This window comes from Sarcophilus harrisii, chromosome 4 (genome assembly GCF_902635505.1).
Source record: "Sarcophilus harrisii chromosome 4, mSarHar1.11, whole genome shotgun sequence".
Classification (NCBI taxonomy): Eukaryota; Metazoa; Chordata; class Mammalia; order Dasyuromorphia; family Dasyuridae; genus Sarcophilus; species Sarcophilus harrisii.
Window position 1 is genome coordinate 60963813 of NC_045429.1, and position 22509 is coordinate 60986321.

At 36.0% G+C, this 22509-nt stretch overlaps 1 protein-coding gene across 1 annotated transcript; it reads right to left on the reverse strand.

Moving 5' to 3' along the window:
- Positions 1-691: 691 nt before the first annotated feature.
- Positions 692-22172, reverse strand: TNFSF4 (TNF superfamily member 4). Its single transcript, XM_023501774.2, has 3 exons — positions 21751-22172; positions 4339-4381; positions 692-1792 (listed from the first exon to the last, which is right to left on the reverse strand). Exons 1-3 carry the CDS (start codon positions 21892-21894, stop codon positions 1440-1442), a joined length of 540 nt encoding a protein of 179 aa, XP_023357542.1. The 5' UTR covers positions 21895-22172; the 3' UTR covers positions 692-1439.
- Between the last annotated feature and the right edge of the window lie 337 nt (positions 22173-22509).

A 22509-nucleotide genomic window follows, 5' to 3' on the forward strand; every position in this document is an offset into this window, starting at 1 on the left:
ACTATGATTAATCAATACTTCAAAGAACAAGATGTGTTTTAGAAAATTTTCACCAAAATGATTAAAAATAAAGTTTTATTTTAGCATTTAGAAGTTTTATGATACTAAACAACTCAAAGCAATTTTAAATAAATAAAGTTTGACCATTTCAAGTTAACTAGGCATATATCAGTTGTATCAAATTAATTCCCCATAACATGAGGAATGAAATCAGCTAAGCACGAATGTCTCTGCTTCTTCCTATTACCAACTGTGCATTGTCCATGACATAGTGAAAGTCTTAAGGTCTTTCCAGAAAGAGAGATGTATTCCTTCTCATGTATGATTTGTATTTATTACCTGCTGACACCAAGATGCATTTGTCAACATGCGTATATTATTCATGAAACACAATCATGGCAGTAACAACAAGACTTCAAGAGTAAAGGTCGCTGAACATATGAATAAAATTATGTCTATGTGCCTGGAGACAGCTGTTATTCAATCTTTTTTTAATCATAACTCACTCTTTATGACTCCATCGAGGGTTTTCTTGGCAAAGATGCTGGTGTGATTTGCCATAACTTTCTCCAGCTTATTTCATAGATAAGAATACTGAGAGAAACAGAGTTAAGTAATTTTCCCAGGATCACATAGTTAGTAAGTGTCTGAAATCAGATTTGAACTGAGGGAGGGGTCTTCCTGTCTCCAGAGTCAGCACTTTATCCACTGTACCATCTAGCTGCCTCAGTATAGAATAGGTGCTTAATAAATGCTAGTTGACTTACTGACTACATGTGGGAAGAAGGGTATATGTATATTATTCTTCCTCCATATTATAGATGATTTGTTTCTCTTCCCAAAATAACTGCTTCACTTCTTGTCATCTTTAACCACCAGCATCACACACCCCACCTTCCCCTGAGTAGACAGTCTTTACAAGATTATTTTTCCACTTTAGAAATTTCTCTTTCTATTGTTTCCTTTGCATTGCTAAGAATGTGTCATAGCACCACAGTCAGAGCCATATTTATGCAACAGGTTTATATCTACACACAAACTATGAAGCAAAATATGTAATAAGGATGTGTGTAGAAAAGAGGGGACAAGGAGTATAGGAGGACAAGAAGCCAAAGGAAAAAGTAGTGTTCCTTATATGACCATCCTCATCAAAGCCTGATGATTTCCCACAATTTATTTTTTCCCATTTAAATCAGACCACCAACACTCCCAACATAAATGGCATGCAGATTGCATCCAAATTGCCCAGAAATCAAGTATTACATCAAGTAGATTTCCACTGTACCCCTGAGAAAAATTTGAGCGTCTGGTCATTGCCCAAGATATGCACTTGGTTGGAACTATGGCTCCATCATAACCACGGTAGAATAAATTTTTCTGTCCAATCCCAGTCAGTTTTTGGTGGTGATGGTAGACTTGGGTCCCTTCATCTCAATTCTTCATTTGCCACAGAAGTTATCATTAGTCAATTGAATGAGGCTTATTTCACCTTTATGGAACCAAAGTTTTGTTGAAGACATATTTTGGGGTACCACTCTCTGGTAGATCGAATCTCCATATCTTAAGTAGACCACAGCAACAGAGTTGACATATTGTTTGGAGAAAACATTTGAGAAAAAGTGAAAACTATCATTCCGATAATGAAAGTCAATATTAGGAGTTTGGGAGAAGAAACCCTTCAAACTTAACAGGTAAAAACCATCACATCTGATCTTGAGGGAGTTGTTTTGCACCTCAATGGATCCAAAATGACCAGAAGATTGTAAGGTAAAACCATTCTTGTCATCATAATCTGGCAAAAATAAAGGAAAGAGAATGTTCAAGGTTATAAACAGAAAAAATCCTGTTCACTTTAGAGCATTAGCTACCTCTCATTATTGATTATAAAGCTGGGCAAAACCATAGAGATCATCTAACTCAAACATCTAATATTACAGATGAGAAAACTGAAGTCCAAGAAATTTATAAGTGACTTGCCCAATGTTACACAGTCAAGAAATGTTCAAGATGGGATTACATGGCTTAAAATGTATCTGAGGCATGATCTGAGCCCATCACATCTAAATCCAAGCCCATAAGTCTAAACTGTGCTATTTCATATGGGAATATTATAACCTGTATCTTGAGAATAGTGATGCCAGCTGCAAAAATTAAGCCTGACCTAAGTGCATAAAATGGAAAAAAGACAATGGGTTCCATGGACTTTTGCTAGACTAGCCGCTTTTTGTTTATTGTTGAGATCTCTTTTTTAGGAAACTGATCTGCTATAGGTTGGTGTTTATGTTGCCATAAAGACATAACAACCATATTGATTAGGACAAATTTGAATTTCTCAAGCCAAATTCCATTTCAAATTTGGAGGGGGGAAATTGCCAATTTAATTTCTTTTGTTAATTCCTAAGGTAAGGCCCAGGCTAAGGAATATATCTATGCGTATACATGCACATGTACATATGGCTGTCTATGCATATATACACAGTGAATATCGATATTTTTAATAAAAGATCTATGAATACTTTAATAAAAAGATTTAATTTAATTTAATTTTAAAAACCATGACTTCCAGCAAAACATCACAAATTTCAAATCCTTTAAAAGATATTATATATGTCACTGTAACCAAAAAACAATTCCCCGGGAAGGCCAGTACTCTGGTATTGAACTTCCTTAAGCATAGTTGGACTCGTCTTCCAATAATAGACATAGAATCCATCAACATGCATATGCCCAAAACCCTTCCAACAAGATAGGGCCCACCATTCTCTCTTCTCTGACATAGACTTAATGGAATCAAGGTGACTTGTACACTATGCCATGATGGGATTTTAGTCATATATCTTTGTGTGTGTGTGTGTGTGTGTGTGTGTGTGGAAACAGAAATATGTATGTATTGTTATTGCATCCTATACTAAGTATATAAGTATAAATGTGTGATACTTCTTTGGTACATGTTTGTATATATGTATACATGCAAATACATATGCATTGTTTTCTAGTAGTGTTGCTATTTTTAGCTTAGGAAGTAGAAAAGAAATTGTTATTATGATTCAACTTAAAATGTGCATACACACATGTATACAACTTGTTGCTATTTTTATACAGTCATTTCTTCCAAATCTTCATGGTTCAATTTGGGGATTTCTTAGCAAAGATGCTAGAGTGATTTGCTATTTTCTTTTCCATCTTATTTTATAGATGAGGAACTGAGGCAAACAGGGTTAAGTGACTTGCCTCCGGTCCATGTACATACACACACACACACACACACACACACATATATATATATATATATATATATATATATATATATATATATATATATGTTAACTCACAAACATATATATTTTTAGGCAGCATGACATAGTATACAAAGGAATGGTCTTGAAATCAAGAAAATCTGGATCCACTTAAGCCCTACCTCTTATACATAAAGACTATATGTCTATTAATAAGTCATTTGATTTCTCAGGATCCTAGGTAGCCTAAGTTCTTAACCTGGGATCTATGAACTTTTTAATATGCTGATAACTAAGTTTCAATATACCTTACCCAGCATTCCCCCACTATCTGTGGCCCTCTACAAGTATTCTATTTTATACATTGAAAAACATTGTTCTTAAAAAAAGGTTCATGAGGTTCATAAGACTGTCCAAAAGGTCTGAGATGCTAATAGGTTAAAAACTCCTATCCTAATACAGTTACTAACCAGCATATGTGGGAGTGGTTTCCATACTGGAGTCCTTCACACACACCCATCTAAGAAGGTCACCAATGACTTAATGTTATAAAGTAGTGAGGGTGAGCATTTTTCACCTGGTGCTACAGCCCTGCAAACTTCAGAGGCCATGAAAGGCCCAGACACTATCTGAGTGGCTGAAAAAGGAGTGGAAGAGGTGCTAGCAACAGTGCAAAAACTTCAGCCATATTCTGAGCTGAGACTAGGAAACAGGATCAAAAGGAGGGAAGGTGGTATTTATACTCTACCTTTCTGGCCAAAATTAGCTTATTCTTCTTCCTTACATGGCCAGAAGAGCTGTATAGAGCAAAAATAACAGAGCAGAGAGTGCCTGTGGGACTTACATTACATTTAAATTCTGACGTCCCCACAGCTGAATTTCTTGCATTCCTGGTACCTACAAGCTTACCCCAACTTGGATGTTCCAGTAAATATATAAATTAGCTCCCATTGTCTAAAATAAAAAAGTACACAGTTCCTAGAGCATCCTTTTTACTGTGTTCAAACTTCTATGTTGGAAGAAATTAAGAAACAAAAAAACATGTTTGGAAATTTATATTCTACTGGAGACTTTGGGATTCTTAACCTTGTGCAATACTTACCCAAAAGATGTACTTTAACACTCTCATTCTTTGACTTTGGAGGCTAAAAAAAAAAAAAAAAAAAAAAAAGAGAGACATTTATTAGAAAAATAAATGCCAATAAAATCCACAAATCACATTTAATAAAGAGGTGGGAATCAATCAAATAATCAATCCATAAGCATCTATTGACAAACACTGTGTTAAATATTGGGATTACAAAGATAAAATGGAAGCAATCCTTATTTTCAATGAATTTATATGGCAACAGAAGGTGAGGAGAGGAAAAAAAGGAGGGGGGGGGGGGGCTGATCTCTACAACAGGGATACCATGATGGTAGAAAGGATAAGATTTCACAGTGGATTACACATATGGGATGAGTATGAGTGAGATGTCCAGGATGACTCAGGATGCAAATCTGGATCATCAGTAGGATGGCAGTGCCCTCAATAATAGTGGTACAGTTAGAGAGTTTGGGTTTTGGAAAGATGAGTTCTGTCTTACAAATATTGAATTTGAAATTCCCAAAGAAACAGCAAGTTCAAAACAAGACTTAAGTCACCTTGATTTCTTGGAACCCAAAGACATCTATATAGCTCTTTGAGGTTTACAAACCGCTTTACTTAAATTTTATAAAATGACTATCACAATAACTCTGGGAAGCATGTATCACAATTTTTACTATTCTTAAGTTACTGAAGAGGGGAACTGAGGCTTTCCAAGAGATTAAATGATTTATCCAGTAAGAAACATCAGAGATAGCTTGTTAAGCAACACCTTTCTAACTTCAAATCTAGGACTCTTACTATATCTCTCAAGGACTCTGAGATGGAAATGATCTTAATGATTATCTAGGCCAAACTTCTCATTTTACAGAGTCTTGCTCAAGATCATACAAATCATAATAGAACTAGAGTTCAAATCCATGTTCTTTCACCTCAAATCTAAACCATTTTCCATATCAGCCTATAGAGTCTAGCTTTAGACCAGTCTATTTCAATTCCCCAGCTGTGCCCTATATCCTCCTTGTTATATTCTTATAATATGGAATTTTCCTATATTCCTATAAGGCTCTCAAAACTATAACACCAATAACTATATCATTGTCTTTTGCCTCGCTCCTTTCCCACAATGTGGCAGAAAGAACTTTTTGTGATATATTAAGTAGAGGACTTGATTTCAGTTCTAGAAGACCTAGGTTTAAACTGAATCTTCAAGGATTTGTAACTATGCGGTTCTGAATAAGTCTTTTAACCTTATGTGATTCAGACAATGTAACAGATGTATCCATTATCATTACAAGTTGGAGAAGAGAGTTTCTCCTCCCTCCTACTGCTCCTTCCCCCTCACCATCACCACTGCTAAAAACACATATCCCCATGTGTTCTTCTATCTTTGTCATTTAAAAAGTCATTCCTAGTTTAAAAAGATAAATCCATTAGGTCCTGAGAACTCAAACCTTACTAATAGGCTATGGTGATATCAGTGGCAACTTTTGATTTCCAGATGATACAAGAATCTTTAAATGATCATACTCAAGTCACAGCCACTTATAAATATTTGCAACATATATTTACTATCATATGTGAATAGGAATATAATCTTTTGGGGAACTATATGGCTGTTGACCATTGACAAAGTAGATGATGTCAGGAGATCATGTCAACCTCTTAACATGTCATCAAAATAAACATTTATCATTCAATTCAGAAAAAGCTCTCAGTGAATTGTGATATCAGGAAAGACATCTTTGGCTGCTTCTATATCATACCTCAAGGCCCCCCCCCCCAAAAAAAAAAAAAACAAAAAAAAAACAAGGTCATTCAATTCCAAATTACCTGAGCCTAAGGCTATAAGATAATTTTGATTCTATTGAAAATACCAGAGTGTCTCAGTTTTTGGACTTCCAGGTATCAAATGCTGAAACTAAACTAATTGTCAAGGGGAAAAATAATTTACTCTCTCAAAGTCTGTTTCCTTATCTGCAAGATGGTATTAAAAATATCTGGAATAACTGTGACCAACAATTAAGATAATAGAAACCCAGTTCTGCAAAATGCAAAGTGCCTAAAAAATTATTAGGAAGAGTTGAAGGAATTTGGGCTGTAGAGCCTAAAGATTTGAATAGGTACATAGTACAAATATTTAAAAATGTGTTGTGTAAAAGTGAGAATGGGCTTATTATGTATATCCCTAGAGGGCAGAAGCTAGACTGATTAATAGAAATGGGGGGAGGGGAGAGATGAGGTTTATTATATTTCAGCTTCACATAAAAAAGAATAATCGTAATGCCTAAAGCTATTCAACAATGGTATAGGATGACTTAAAGGGTAGCTGGATCCAAATGATTAGTACAAATGTTTAAGAGCAGTCTGGATGATCATTTGTCCAGGTAATGGGATGAAAAGAGCCCTGTACATAGGGGTAAAAGTCCTGAATTCTATTACCAACTATGTCATTTACTAGCCATGTGGCTGTGTAAGTCATAATTTCTCTGGCTTTCAGTTCCCTTGTCCATAAAATGGCAATTAACATATTTATATCATTTACCCAACTAGGTAAATTGGTGCTAGAAAAAGATCTTATCCTCCTCATGCCAGGAAACTGAATCACTTCTGTACGAATTGTCTTAGGAAGATTCTGAAGATCACCTGGTATTAAGGACCACACCTAAGTGTGAAAGCCAGAAAGCCTGTAAAGAGTTAAAGAGGAGTGTACCATTAATGGGTGGGCCGGCTCTCTGAATGCCCCCACAGCTGTGAATCATAACACACTTGAAGGAATTACAAATCAGCCTTTGCTGCCGCAGATGTTGCTTGTGAATTGGTAATGAAATAAATCAGAGGCAAGAGGAAAAAGGAGAGAGATCAGAGAATGCAACTGCCTCTTTTTATATCCTTATCATCCTCTCACATGAAGGGATATATTTTGCTGGTCAGAAGCAGATCCCCAGTAGCCACTAGCCAGTGATTCTGGTACACCCAGCAAGTTGCTGCTTTAACAACCTGGCAGGATAAGATACCAGACACCGAGGTCTTTTCTTGAATTTTACCAAGCAGTTGCAGAGAGTACAGCCCTATTGGGCTGGGCCCATTGTTTGAAGGCCAAAGATATGCTTGCCAAAAAGTTCATTTTATGGACAACTCATCCAAGGCAAGTACTCCCAAGGTAGTCAGAAAAAGTGATACAAAGACACTTTCAAGGGTTCTCTTAAGGACTTTAGAATTGATTTAAGATATGAGAGGCACAGGACCACCCAGCATGGTGTGCCTTCATCCTAGAAAGTACTATGCTCCATGAGCAAAGCAGAATTGAATCAGTTCAAAAGAACTTCAAGATGCACAAAGTTAGAGAATCCACCCCACATGTTCATAGGGACTCTTTGTGTCTGAGCTGTGGCAGAACGTTCTAAGCTCATATTGGTCTGATCAGCCATGGTCAGATACACTGTAATTTTAGACTCTAACACAGTGATATCATTTTGGTCCTTTTTGAGAATGAAGGCCAACAACCAAGCATCCTTATGCCAATGAAATCATGGGTCCAAATTCTCTTCCTATAGCACAATTATCAGTATGAATAAAACATATTATGATTACAGGAAAATATGCATTAAATTGCACATGATGAGAATGTGGGGTGGAAGGGAGATTCACATTCTGTTTTGGTGAAGGGAGTAGTCACACAGAGGAAATCATTTGATCCATCAAAACGTTTCATTGAAGACTTTTATATCCAGCAGAAGATATTATATACCCCATACAGTCCCTTTGAGTTCCTCAACATCATGTACAATTTGTATGTGCTGGTCAGACACTCCTAGCATATAAGCCTTTCCTTTATTTGCTACCTGAAGAAAAAAATTAGTCCTTGATATTTGAGAAAGTACTCAACCATAAGAAAGAAAGAGAATTAAGGAAAAGGGACTAGAGGAAAGAAGAACAAGATAGTAGGTGAGAACTTGTCATTTCTGCAAAATTGACAGCTCTTTCACATAGTTGATTTTGGCATTAGGAGAGAGATTTGTTTTCATAACCTAGAGAGTGAGCTCCAGGAAGCCATGTCCCCGCCTCCACCCCACAGTAACTGAAGGCTTCTGAAACATGAGATTTCAGCGGGGGAATACCCAATCAAAGAGAAATCTCTCACTTCTTTTTAAAGTGGAAACACAAACTGTTTCAACTCCAATCAAAACAGGACAGTAATATAATCATTACTTCTAATCCTGTCCTAAGAGTTAGCTCCATCCTCTATCACAAGCCACATTGCTAGGGGGTGGGCACTCAGAAATACTAAATAATGTGCTCTATAACTATCTCCCTTTGTTTGCCTTCCTCCCCCATTATGGAAAATGGATGGTATTCTAACTTTAAAATAAAGCAAATTAGGAAAATTATCTCATCTTGTCAGACTTTTAAAAAACTGAATTTCAGAAAGACAAATATTTGGATCTTTAAAAAAGGGAAGAGATTGGCACCTTCATAATAAAGGCATATAAGCTTACATTTTATTCATTGGCAATATTCTCAAATGTATAATTAAAGGGAGGGTTCACAGACACTTAGAGAAGGAAGCCTACTGAAAGAGTGAGAATGACATCATTGATCTTGAATGATCAATCTCACTTCCTTTTTTTATGGAGTTCCTAGATTGTCTCTCAAAATAATGCTAAAGACAATAATATAACTAGATTGAAGCAAAGCATTCAGCAAATTTTTGCATGACTTTTTTGGGGGATAGAATGGAAAGATATGGGCTAAATGGTAGTAAGGTAGATTTTGAATTTGAACAACTAGACTTATGCCTCTAGTTCAAGACATTGAACAATTTGCTGTTCAAATTGCTTTTTAATCATTTGGATTAAAGTATTTTTTGGACACAAAATTGGGATCAGAAGCTAATATATTGAATGACAGGTTATGTATCATTAGACTAAAACTGACAAAATTTAATAGGAATAAATAGTGACTTGTACACTTTGGATTTAAAGAAAATGAAATTAAGATCAGAAGTACAGAATGTAAGGGGTAGTATGACTAGACAGATCTGGAGATTTTAAGGTATTTTAAGCTAAATGATTCAATACTGTAATATGGGCCCAAAGTAGATCTTAGATCTCACTTAAGTATAGAAGTATGGTTTTCAAAATAAGTGTTCAAAATAGCCTTACTGCCCTCCACTCTGGTCAAACTTTTCCTAGAATATTGTTCACTCTGGGCACCAGAGTTAGGAAGGATATTAATAATCTGGATAGCATCCAGGAGACATTAGAATGTTGAAGGATCTTGAAATCATGGCATACAAGGATCTTGAAGGAACTATGAAGATGGGACAGAGATGACTACCAATAGGTAGCAATATGAAATTCTCTGTTCGGCATCAAAAGTCCTTTATAACCTAATCTTCTCCTACTTTTTGGTCCAGGAATGTTGGCTGCCACAAACAAGATGCTCCTTATTTCAGCTCTGGCCATTCTCTCTGGCTACCCCCTAGGCCTGGTATATTCTCCCTCCTCCACTTTGCCTACTGATGTCCATGACTTTTTCTAATTCTCAACTAAAATCCCACCTTCTATAAGAAATCTTCCCCAATCCTTCTTAATTCCAGTGCCTTCTCTATTTTAATTATTTCCTATTCTGTATACAACTTGTTTTGTGTATATTTATTTACCTGTTGTTTCCCCCATTGAAATGTAAGCTCCTTGAGGACAGGGGCTGTCTTTTGACTCTTTTGTATTCCCAGCACTTAGCACGATGTCTGTCACATAGTAGGTACTAACTAAATGTTGATTGATTGATATGATAGTTACCTTCAAGTGTGTGTAGGGCTGTGATCCTGAAAAGGAATTCACTTACTCTGCTAGAATACAAGAAGCAGAAGTAGGATCAAATGATAAAAGACATATATATTTCCATTCAATAGAATGGAGCCCCTTGGGAGGCAGGAACTTCCCTTTCAAATGAGTCCATCAATCAAAAGCTGAATGACTACCCATTGGGAATATACAAACAGGTCTTGCTCATATTTGAGTTGAATTGGATAAAGTGTGAAGTCCTTTCCAAATCTTAGATTCTATGATTTTGTGTGTGGGTGTGTAGTTGAAAGGAAATGACTACTGTTGTTCATCTACCCACCATCTGAGCACAGGTCATTTCCATAAAGTTAAATATTTCATTATCTTTCATGAATATTGCATTAACATTACATGTTAGCTACATGACTCAGAGGTAAAATAGTACAGTGAAAGGCTTACATCTGGGCTACTAATCCAGCTCAGTGACAAACTAGCTATATGACCTTAAGAGATCTGTGCCTTGGTTTCTTCATGGAGATGGATTCAATTTCTTATCTCTCTTCTGGCTTTAAGAGCGAATATTCATCATTATATTCATGGCTTCTGGTTATTTCTGAAAAATGAGAAAAACTACTTTTCCCCAAATTATTTCATACCACAAACAATTCCAAGCTATTTTCTCAATACACATGTAGTTTTAAGTGAATTAGTTGATTTCATCAGAATCCCATTGTTTTTGAGTCATTTTGGACTCTTGTGGCCCTCACATAAAGGCTTGTGATTTGGGGCAAAAACCTTAAATTTTCAGAGCCCCCAGGCAATTTTTATAGGCCAGAGTTGCAAAGAGGGTACCCATATGCAATAGAGGAAGTTTCTGTATGGACTAAGTAGAGCCAGTGTTTACTTAGACGATTTCGGGAAACAAAAACTCAGAAGGCTTGGGCACAACATTAACATAACTGAAAAGGATATGGATAGGTTAAACACAAACTTTCTCTAGCAAATATCAGCAAATAATTCCAATTTGTTAAGCACAGGCCATATGCAATGTATTGTTTGAGGTGCTAGGATTCTGAAGTGCTAAAACAGGAAAAACTCCCCCTGTCTTCAAAGGGTTTACATCTTATATACAAGCTAGAAGGCACCTCTTAAGCCTTGAATGAAATACCCATTTAAAAGCATAAAACCATGGTTATGAAAACACAACTCTTCATGTGGGCAACAGATTTAGGGACCTCTGTACCCACTAAAGATGGCCTGGATTGGATTTGGAAAGTTTAAAGAAATGTCTAGACATTATTATTCTTTAACAATAAGCTTAAACTGTACTATGTCTTTTGGGATATAATAAATATATTATATTTATATAATATAAATATATGTTCATATAATATATATTTATATAATAAATACATATTAACAGAGAAATGGTTTGAATAGTAGGCAAGTACTATAAAAATACAAGAAATTCTTATAAACAGGAGCCCCATTTCCTAATTAATTAAAAATGACTTTTTATAGTTTTGGTAAGTTTGCAAAATTCTCTACATCCATTGTCTCATTTGACAATAATACCAGATTCATAAAGTATGTCCTAAGGTTAGGAAGGGAATTTTGAGGCATGTCCTTAAACTTCGAGTTTAAATTAGAGAAGACAATTACTATACTCTCCCCAGTTGCCTTAATGACATGATGAGAAACAAAACATTGTTCTGTGAAAAACATATTTTATGTTGTAATTGTGGTTCTCTTCCTCCCCACAAACCTTTACCACTGAATGAAGGCAAGAATGGAGTAAAAGGTACACTTTCCCCCAGGAGTCCAAGAGTCATCATTTACTACTGAATTACAAATTATCGTACCATCTAATATGCTGAGTTATAATTTTGCATACTATTCCTCCAAATTCTCAGAAATCTGTCCAAATGCCTAGAAAGTGCTCCCCTTTATTCCCTCTCACAGCACTATCAAAAGTCTTCTTTCTCAGTCCTATTTATATCAGCCCAAGTTGTCAGATTTAATAGGTATATGTGACTTTTGCATAATTGACAAAATTTGTCAATGTTTATTCTTCATTAAAGCACATTACAGTGGAGGAAGGAGCTATGATGTACCTGTTCTGTTACTAACCCCTACCTACCACCCCAGATTCTCATGATTAGAAACAGAAAATGGCCAACATCTTTAAAAATTCAGAAAGGATCTAAAAGAAAAAAAGATAAAAGCTGGAAGCAGGATTTTGAGCTATTCCCAACAGTAAAGAACTAGAAATCTGGTCCGGTTTCAGTAGCTGGTATATGAAATGGAGATGGTGATCAACTAGAAATTCATCCGTTTGGCTTTTGAAATCTTTCATACCCTAAGCCCAAGCAAGCCTTCCAGTCTTATTATGTAGGACTCCTCACCCTCAATCCAGTAAAAGGAACTTACTGTTCTTCACAAATGGCATACTCTTTCCCATATCTAGGTCTTTGCACAGGTTGTCACCAGTGATTGGAATTCATTCCCTTATCTGTTTTTTCTTTTGGTATCCCTAGTGTTCTTTAAGAATCATCTCAATAGAGGCAGCTAGTTGGTATAGTGGATAGAGCACCAGACCTGAAGTCAGGAAGACCTGAGCCTTCAGATACTTAACATTTCCTGGCCTGGACAAGTCACTTAACCCCAATTGCCTCTGGAAAAAAAATAAAAATTTAAAACGAAGAATCATCTCAATACAAAGTAATACTATATTGTTCTAAGAACAACTTTCAACAGTTAAGTCATTTTGTTTATTATAAATACTCAGACTAATGACAAAGGACCTATGAAAGATGATGTTATCTATATCCAGGGATAAAACTGTTAAAGAGAAGTATATATAGCATAGATTATATATACATATATATATATAGCATAGATTATATATAATATTTACATATTATATATATATATATAATACATATGTATCTAATGATAGCCTTTTCTAGGATAGGATAGGGAGGGAGAGAGAAAAATCATTAAAAGTACATAGCAGAGAACAAAAGAAAATATAGGAAGAAACAGAAAAGCAGGGTAGCTTTGAAAATGATGCATAGTATTTATTACATAGCTGTTTTTTAAGTAAATTGTGTAAAATTAAAATTCATTGTTTTACATTGAATCCTCTTATGTTGTGCTGTGTACAAGGAAATATTCTTTTTTGTCTTTTTAATATTTACATCCAAAATGAATAATTTTTTTTTAAAAAACACATCAAAAGTCAACCTTCTTCCACATGAAACTTTTCTTGCTTCTCTTTGTCTCTCCCCTTGCATCTTTATTTTGTTCACCTTTTATATATGTTTTTACTGTCTCTCCCAGCATGCTTGTAATCTCCTCAAGGGCAGGGACTGTTTCATCTTTGTATCCTCAGTTCTTAATAATTGTCTAGCATGTAGTAGGAGCTTAATAAAAACTTGCTTATTGATTGACTGATTATAAAGTTACAGGTGATAGTACTTGTGTTATAGGGTTATAGAGAGTCTCAAAATAGATAATGGATGTAAAGAATTTGGCAAATTTTGAAAAACTATAAAAAGTTATTTTAATTAATTAGGAAATAGGGCACCTGTTTATAGGAGTTTCTTGTATTTTTATAGTGTTTGCCTACTACTCAAACCATTTCTCTGTGTATATGTATTTATTGTGTCCCAAAAGACTCAGTGAAGTTTAAGCTTTAATAACTATTTTAATGGGATATATAAAATCTCACTATCAGTCCTCACAATTATCTCTGTAAAAGCAGAGGTGGAGAACAATTTGTTCCAACTAGTCGACTAAAGCAGGTGCTGTGGAGTGCTTAGAACTTGGTCAGGCATTGAAGATGACAAGGTTAAAAACTTCTTCCTGGGCCATCACCATTCTTGCTTTTGTATTGCCACTGGCTTTTGATGACTCAAGAAGAGAAAGCAGCGAGGTAGGTGATTTTGTGCAACTCTGCTTCACTTAAGGCAAGTCAAGACAAGACCCATAACGTCACTAAATCCTCTTCTAAAAAAATATGAACAACAATGAAGATACCTTCCTTCCTTCCTTTCTTTCTTATTCTCTTTCTTTCTTTCTTGCCTTGTGGTTCATTGGCATAGGAAACCCCAGTGAGGGAATTCCCTTTTACCAACAAATAAATAAATAATATTTATTGAGAGATTTCTATGCACAAAGCACTCAAGAATATCTATTCATTTGGTGAATTTGAATAGAACCCTTCCCAGAGAACCAGTGTTGGCTACGTAGCACATTGGATTTGAATTCAGTAAGAACTGGGTTAAAATCTTGCCCCTTGTTATTTGCTTTTTCTATCAGCTTGGACAAGCCACCAGCAATATGACAGAAAAGCAAAATTTCCCCTATTCTCAAGAAGCTCACATTCTAATAGGAGAGAAATTACATAAAGGATGTTGCTGCTGCAAGGCAGATGGAAAGGCCCCAACTCTGTGGTACTATTGCTGAAAAGAAAATGATAACACACTTCCCCAACAGCTAACTAACATTAAAAAATCATTTACAAGTTTTCAAAGATCTTTCCAAATATTATCTCATCAGATCCTCACAACAGCCCTGAGAATAGTATTATTATTAATTAGTAGTATTAGCTATTAGTATGTCCATTTTACAGATGAGGAAATTGAAACTAAGGGGTTAAGTTGCTTGACTGGGATCACTCCATAAGAATTAAAGGCAGTATTTGAATGTTAGTCTTTGTTTCAAGTTCACCTGCTCCATCTAGTGGTCTGCAATCTCATATCCATGAATAAAAAAACTAATCAAGTCTTTGGTGTTGACCATAATTTGATAGTGCAGGATTGTGGTGGCAGGAACTTTCTGTTCTGGGTCTTTCATAGCTGTGGCTGCTAAGGAGGTGAGGGCTGTGGCACCTAATGAGGAAGTTTCTGGGTAGCAATCTATACAAGCCAATCCTTTGCTGAGTTATGACAATGGACATAAAGTAGTGTTTATTTCATAGGCTCTTGGGCTCAAACTCCTGGGCTGACTCCATCCGAGCTAAAGGGTTCAAGCTGGTCAAGATGGTAGCCAGGAGCATGATCTGTCTTCCCTCAGGGCAACACTTGCTCTCTAATTTATTATCTCAGAGAGTTCGCCTCTCTGAGTTAAGCAATTTGCCCAGGAGTGTGTACAGTCAGTAGGTGTCAGAAACTAGACTTACATGGAAATCTTCCTGACTTTAAGGCTAGAGCTTTAAACTCTAGGTCAATTTCTGTCTCTGGAAAGCTTAAAAAAAGAATAACTCATTCAACCACATTTGAAGATAAAAAAAGATGCAAAAATCCCCCCCCCAAAAAAAAGAGAATATGTCTCATACTATAAAAGAAGGTACTTAACCGTCTGCTCCTCTTAATTCTTTCCTTGTAGTAATTTAATTTTCTGCTCTATTTGGCAATTTGTCATATGAGAATTAACTGTAATATATTAAGAATGGGCTGAGGAAGTTCTGTTTTGATGTCTCCAGCCCTTAACAAATACAGCCAAAGAATAACACATGTAGCCTGTCACCCTTATTACTTTCACAGTCTATTTCATTTTTCCTTTTGCTCCACATGCAGCCAGACTCTTAAGTAGAGAAAGGTGTCTATTAACCTTAAAGCTTTTTCAGGATGGGAGTCTGGAATCAGAACACTGGTAAGCAGGAGAGTTTTACCCCTCAACCAATTGTAACTATATGATTTGAACAGGCCACATTTTCCCTCATTTTCCCATCTCTAAAATAAATGAGGTGAATTATGATCTCAGAACTTTCCTCATACTAGTGTTCCATGAAGTCACTAGTTGACCTTCAATTTTTAGAGAAGTCATTCACAGCGCATGAGGAAAAGGCTGATTTTTTTTACCTGTTTCCTGAGATCAAACATGTAGTTTAGGACTTTTTTTTACTGCAAGATAGTTTGCCAAAGATAAGATTGACTTCACTAGTACAAGAAGTCAGAGTTTGTAAGGAGGTCCAACTACTTTGGAACAAGTGTTGGCTATCATTAAATCTAGTTATGGTCTTGCATGAACCAGATATTAAATTTACATGGGGCTTTGAATCAATCCAGAGAGCCCCGAGTTTTCTTTGTGCGTGAGGTAAAGTCATGTCTTTCAATAAACATTCATTTAACATCATCTGGTGTGCAGAACTCAATGCTAGGCCCTAGGAAAAGACTTAACTGTAAATTAGACATGGTCTTCCCTCATCTCACAAAGCTTACCTTCTAACAGAAGCATAAGCACAAAAAGCATTAAGAATCCTAATAACTTGGAATATTATTGTTCTGTAAGAAATGACCAGCAGAATGAATACAGAGAGGCTTGGAAAGACTTACAGGAACTGATGATAAATGAAATGAGCAGAACCAGGAGATCATTATATACTTCAATAACGATACTGTATGAGGATATTCTGATGAAAGTGGATTTCTTCGACAAAGAGAAGATCTAACTCAGTTTCAATTGATCAATGATGGGCAGAAGCAGCTACACCCAAAGAAAGAACACTGGGAAATGAATGCAAACTGTTTGCATTTTTGTTTTTCTTCCTAGGTTATTTTTATCTTCTGAATCCAACTCTTCCTGTGCAACAAGAGAACTGTTCAGTTCTGCACACATATAGTGTATCTAGGATATAATATAACATATTTAACATGTATAAGACTGCCTGCCATCTAGGGGAGGGGTGGAGGGAGGGAGAGGAAAAGTTGGAACAGAAGTGAGTGCAAGGGATAATGTTGTAAAAAATTACCCTGGCATGTATTCTGTCAATAAAAAGTTATAATAAAAAAAAAAAGAATCCTAATAGCTTTCCTAATATCTCTTTAAGGTTTACAAATAGCTAACTTCCCAACAGATTTATGAGACTAGTAGCATAGGCACTGTTATCTCTATTTAATGGATAAATTATACAAAATATTACACTATAAATGTTCATTCAAAAAGTTATACAACCAAGCTTTAGGAGCTCCTTTTTTTCCACTGGTCAAACAGGAATAATTAGCACTTGCTCCCATCAAACTTTTTTTTTTTTTGGTGGCAATCAGAGTTAAGTGACTTGCCCAGGATAACATAGCTAGTAAACATCTGAGATCGAATTTGAATTCAGGTCTTCCTGTCTCCAGGACTGGTGTTCAATCCACTGTGTCAGCTAATTGTACCTGCTCCCATTAATCTTAAGAGACTCCTTTGGGTAAATATTCTGACATCAATGAGTTCTCCTTTATCTTCTTCTCTTCTCCTTCCCAATAAGTAAAGCATGCTTATAATGGAAGTGATAAAAGTTGTCTGAATTTCACAAAGGAAAGGATCTCTGTTCACAGTGAATGGCTAGATAGACAATACAGATCTTTTACCAAAGGTTTTTTCCCCCACTAAAAAGTAGTATGGAGTCTTAGAAAATAGCTATGGATCTGTAGTCCAGGGAGGCAGATTCAAAAACTGCTTCCAGAAATTACTAGCTAAGACAAATCACTTCACCACTCAGTTTCCTCATCTGCAAAAAATATAAAAAGCAAAACAAAACTCTGAACTACTGTTATATCGAGATTGTTATAAGGAGAATGTTTTATAAATCTTAAATTGCCATGAAAATGGATTCCATTAAGAGTATGTGTAGAGACATGAACTTCACTCCATCAGGATCTTTATTTCCTTCTACCTTTTTCTGTTCTCTCTATTCAGCAGAATCTACTGAGAAATGACCAGGAGACAGGCAGTCCCTGAAGGTGGAAATAGGAAAGAGATTGAAATAATTGGTAGAAGATAGAGAATTTGAGTAGCAATCTCAGAACCTGGGACAGAATCAACTTGATTTGGGTCCTGCCCATTTCCTGTTAAGAAGTTCTTTGAAGGCAACAACATGGTTAATTACAGAGAGAAATAAGCCATTTCCCAGGGGACACTCATTGAGACCTGTTTTAACTTCTGAGAAAGTAAATTTTCCTAAGCACTTAAATCTCAGTAAGTAGTTTCCTCATTGAAGGTTTCCATAAAATAAAACATAACATAGCAAGGGGTAAATTAAGAATATATTATAGAAGTGGTGTCCTCTGGTGCTACTTTGGATTAACTCACAGTCTAAATTTGTCATCCTGGAATTCTTTGTTCTTTGAAACAGTCAGTGACTTATCTAAGAACATGCACAGGCAGGGATAGGATTCTGACATAGAAATTACTTAAATTTTAAATTACACTTTTTCATTTTTTTCAAATAAAGTAACCACATATTCCTTACAAGAACTAGGAAAGCAGAGAGGGAAGGAGAAAGGAAAAGAGGAAGGGAAGAAGAGAAGAAGGAAGGAAGGAAGGAAGGAAGGAAGGAAGGAAGGAAGGAAGGAAGGAAGGAAGGAAGGGAGGGAGGGAGGGAGGATGCTTCAAACACTCCTGACTATATGAACATGAATGAGTTACTTCACCTCACTGACATTCAGTTTTCTCATTTGTAAAGTGGGAATATTAATTATCACTCACCTCACTAGTTTGCTATAAAGATCCATGCTATGTCTGGAAAACACTTTGAACCAGAAAGTGATCTATAAAAATAAACTAGAAGAACACTTTTTCCAGCGCAAAAGCAGTCTTCATTAAATAATGTAAGTTAAGACCTTGATATAACACAAAATATGTAGTGGTTTGGACAAATGCTAAGAGTACCCTGGGTATGTGGCTTCATCTGAAATAATGTCCACATGTTAATTTCTATCCTACTATTACTGAAGAGGTAAGGTCATATGTTTGAGATTGAAAGGCTTATACTAATAGAACTGGAAAACTAATGAATAGGACAAGGGAGTCTCCCAGTTGGAGGATCCAGGGAGGATCCCCAAAGCAGCAATGCCCCCAAATGTCACAGTATGGTCACAGTCCTGCCCAAAATCCATTGAACAAACTCATTCTCACTGGGATCCATTCCCTCTCTTTTCTACGTAACAGATCACATACAAATCACTTTTCTCCCAACAACCTGTTGAAGTAGGTACCTTTAAATATTCTTATACTGATTTTCCAGATAAGGACATTGAAGCTTACAGAACATTATTACTTGACCAGAGCATAACAAATCCCCTTGTCTTTAATAGGCATTCAATAAATGTTTGTTAAATAAATGTCATATGGTTACAAAGTAGCAGATTTAGGATTTAAACCCAAATCTCCTAATTTCAAGTCTGTCACACTTGCCTCTATTGACTTCTTTTCAGGGCATCAGGGCAGCACAGTGCGTAGGGCATTTAACCTGGAGTTAAGAAGACTCACTTCACATATATCTTGCTATTTCCTAGCTGTGTGACCTAAGGCAAGTCAATTTACCCCTACCTTCCTCAGTTTTGTCAACTATAAAATGGAATTTATAATTGCACCTATTTCCCAGAGTGGTTATGAAAATTAAATGAGGTAATATTTGTAAAATGCTTAGCATAGGGCTTGATACCTAGAAGATGCTACAGAAATAATAGCGACTATATATACATGATTGTCATTATTATTATTATTATTATTATTATTAGCACCTAGCAATTTAGGTACCAATCCTCTCTGAAGTCAAGAATTATTCTTCTTTTGTTTTTGTATTCCCAACATTTAGTAGAAGTATCTGGCACATGCATAGCAGGGACATAATAAATTCTTCTTGCTTAATCATTTTGTATCTAATAACCATTCTTTCCCTCACTGACTTTACCATCTGCCTGGCTATTGATAACTTTGGTTGTAAACAGTTGTTTAGACCATGATTCTTGCATAATTACTGTTTCCCTGACCCATTTCAGGGTACTGCCTCAAGGCAACAAGACAGAAAGACATTGAATCAACTAATCAACATAGGCTATCTTACATCACTCCACCATAGTAAGGAAGCATGTGTCCTTGTGGTTATTTGATGAAATGTTGAGAGTTTACAGAATATGGTGAAAATACTCTGCTGTGCTATTTCTGATTGTCATGTTTATTTTCTTCTCAGAGAAGTTGAATCGTGGTACATGCCATGACTATCTTCCCATAGATCTTTTCCTACTCACTTTCCTTCTCCTCTCTCCCACTCTTCCTTACTTTCAAGTTTACCTAAATGAATCTATGTAAATGTGGATAGGGAGAAGGAGAAGTTTTTTGTCTTGAAGATCTGGAAATATAAAACTGTTGGACCTTTTAGCTCTCCTCATATAATTGCACAACCAAACATCTTTCTGTGGTCCGGAAGAAACCACACTTTCTCCTAAGTCCCCACTGCTCTTATACCTTTATTTCCTGTGGGTAAAGTCAGGCCTAGGCATATTCTGGAGTTGTACCCCTCAACTACTACCACCTTCATCTCATTCTGCCACAGTTCAGATGGCCCAGCTTTGAGGTATACCTCAGGAAAGTAGTTTCTTCCTTTGTTGACTCGGTGCCAAAAAGGGGGTCACCAGTCCCCAATAATCTAAATAAAAAATCACTTAGTGAAAGTAGATATTCTCCAAAATTAGCCATTGATCTGAATTGATTTATTGCATTTGGCTGAGCCCATAGGATTTCTCTGGTTCTAAGAACAGTGTTGCCTAGGAAAAGAGAGTCACTAAGGAAGAGAAGAGGACAATGGTACTCTAAGAAAGAGAAAGCAAACATAACAGAGGAAATAATATAAATTCTTCAACAGATAATAGGGAAGGGAAGGAAGAGGAATTTGAGGAGAAGGAGAAAGGAAAGGAAGAAGTAAGGAAAAGAAAAAGGAGAAGGAGAAAGAGGAGATGAGGAGGGGGGGAATGGAAAGAGAAGGAAGAGGAGGAGGAAGAAGAAGAAGAAGGAAGAAAAAAGAAGGGAGAAGAGAAAAAGAAGGAAGGGGGAAAGAGAGAGAAAGAAGGAGGACATAGAAATCAAGATAAGAGAAGGTAAAAGAGGAAAGAAGAGAAGAAGAAAAAGTAGGAAAAGGAAGAAGGAGTAAAAGGAGGGAGTGGATAAAGAAGAAGTAGAAAAAGAAACAGAAGAAACAGAATGATGTATCAGCTTCCCATTCATTCTACATCACATAATGGACAAAGTACAATAGAAAACAGTGATTTAATTGATATTTTCCATCCATCACTAGTAAAGGTGGACTTTTATTTGGATTATTCATTTAAAAGCTTTACGGTGAATAAGTATATACATATAAACACAAATATTAGTCATTTTGTAATTATAACAATCAAAAGGATTTCAGATTAGCATTCCCTTGATTTTTCTATTTATGCCTTGTGCTTTCTGTGGGAAAGGGGAAAAACATCATGCCTTCTAAGGTTACTGTTATCCCTGTTGTTAAAGCTCTTATTAGACATGTTACTAAAATAGAATAAAAATCCAAATATACAGAATGTTTCATAGCACCACAATTGAAGGTTTGGCAGGGAAAAAAATAAAGACAAAGAAAATCAAACAAACCCATATACTAAATATGGCCTAGGGGTTTCATGGCTTCCGAACTATTCCCTAGTCTTACAACTACCAAAGGAAGGAAAGAGGAAAAAAGGAAATAATCTAGATTAATATTTTAGGAAGAAAAATCTTCAACCTTGGCTAGTGGATTGTTTTCAGTTATCTCTTTGTCAGCTGAGCTTTACAAGGTTTAAAAAAAAAAAAACGGAAAATAAAGGGGGGAAAAAAGGTGAGTAAAAAGTCTTACCTCAGAAGTCCCCCAAATGTAGATCAAGCATACAAGCAATACTATCCATTGGATCACAGAAGACACCAGCAATAGTTTATTAACAATGGTCCTCTGCCTTGGCAGATTCTCACTTCTTGTCTGCAATGGTTGACCCCCTTCCATTTTCTAACTCCAACCAAAGGAAAAATGAAAAGATGAAGGGGAACCCTGAATCAGTAAATGGTGACCTCTTCCAAGGGAAAGAAAAAAAAATGATCAAGTAAACTAGCCAGTAGATAATCTCAGAATCAAAGTTGAAGTAAATGAGTGGTTAAAGGGGCAGCCTTTCAGCTTTATATCCTACGTCTCTTGCAGGCAGGCGGGGAACTTCTTTGTGACTAATCTGAATTTCCCCTTTACTTACTTTCTTTTTTTTTCCCCTCTGGGCTTACAGAGAGGTTGTTTTTGTGGCATTCCAGTTTAGAGTTGAGTAGCCCAAAACGATAGAGTCATAAAAGTATGCAATTTTCTTTATTTCTCATTACCCATACTTTGGTGATGGGTCTTTTGAAGATCATTGTCACTCATTGATACAGGCACGAATATAGCGGTCCCTTCTAGTTGCAAGGTACATGTTAGACATTTTTTAGAGGTCTTTTTTTTTTAAATAATAGCTTTTGATTTTCAAAATATATGCAAAGATAGTTTTCAACATTCAAGTGATCTTTTATTTTATTTGGGGATTAGGGAGAGAGAGGAGAGGGTATATATCATTCCATCATTCCCGATTTCTCTGGT

Excerpts from the sequence above, each read along its gene's own strand:
- TNFSF4 (XM_023501774.2), bottom strand. The coding sequence starts at position 21,894 with ATGGAAGGGGGTCAACCATTGCAGACAAGAAGTGAGAATCTGCCAAGG. Across the intron at positions 4,382-21,750 it reads ACATTTGGGGGACTTCTGAG|CCTCCAAAGTCAAAGAATGA; the intron begins GTAAGACTTTTT and ends TTTTTTTTTTAG. Across the intron at positions 1,793-4,338 it reads TGTTAAAGTACATCTTTTGG|ATTATGATGACAAGAATGGT; the intron begins GTAAGTATTGCA and ends TATTTTTGCCAG.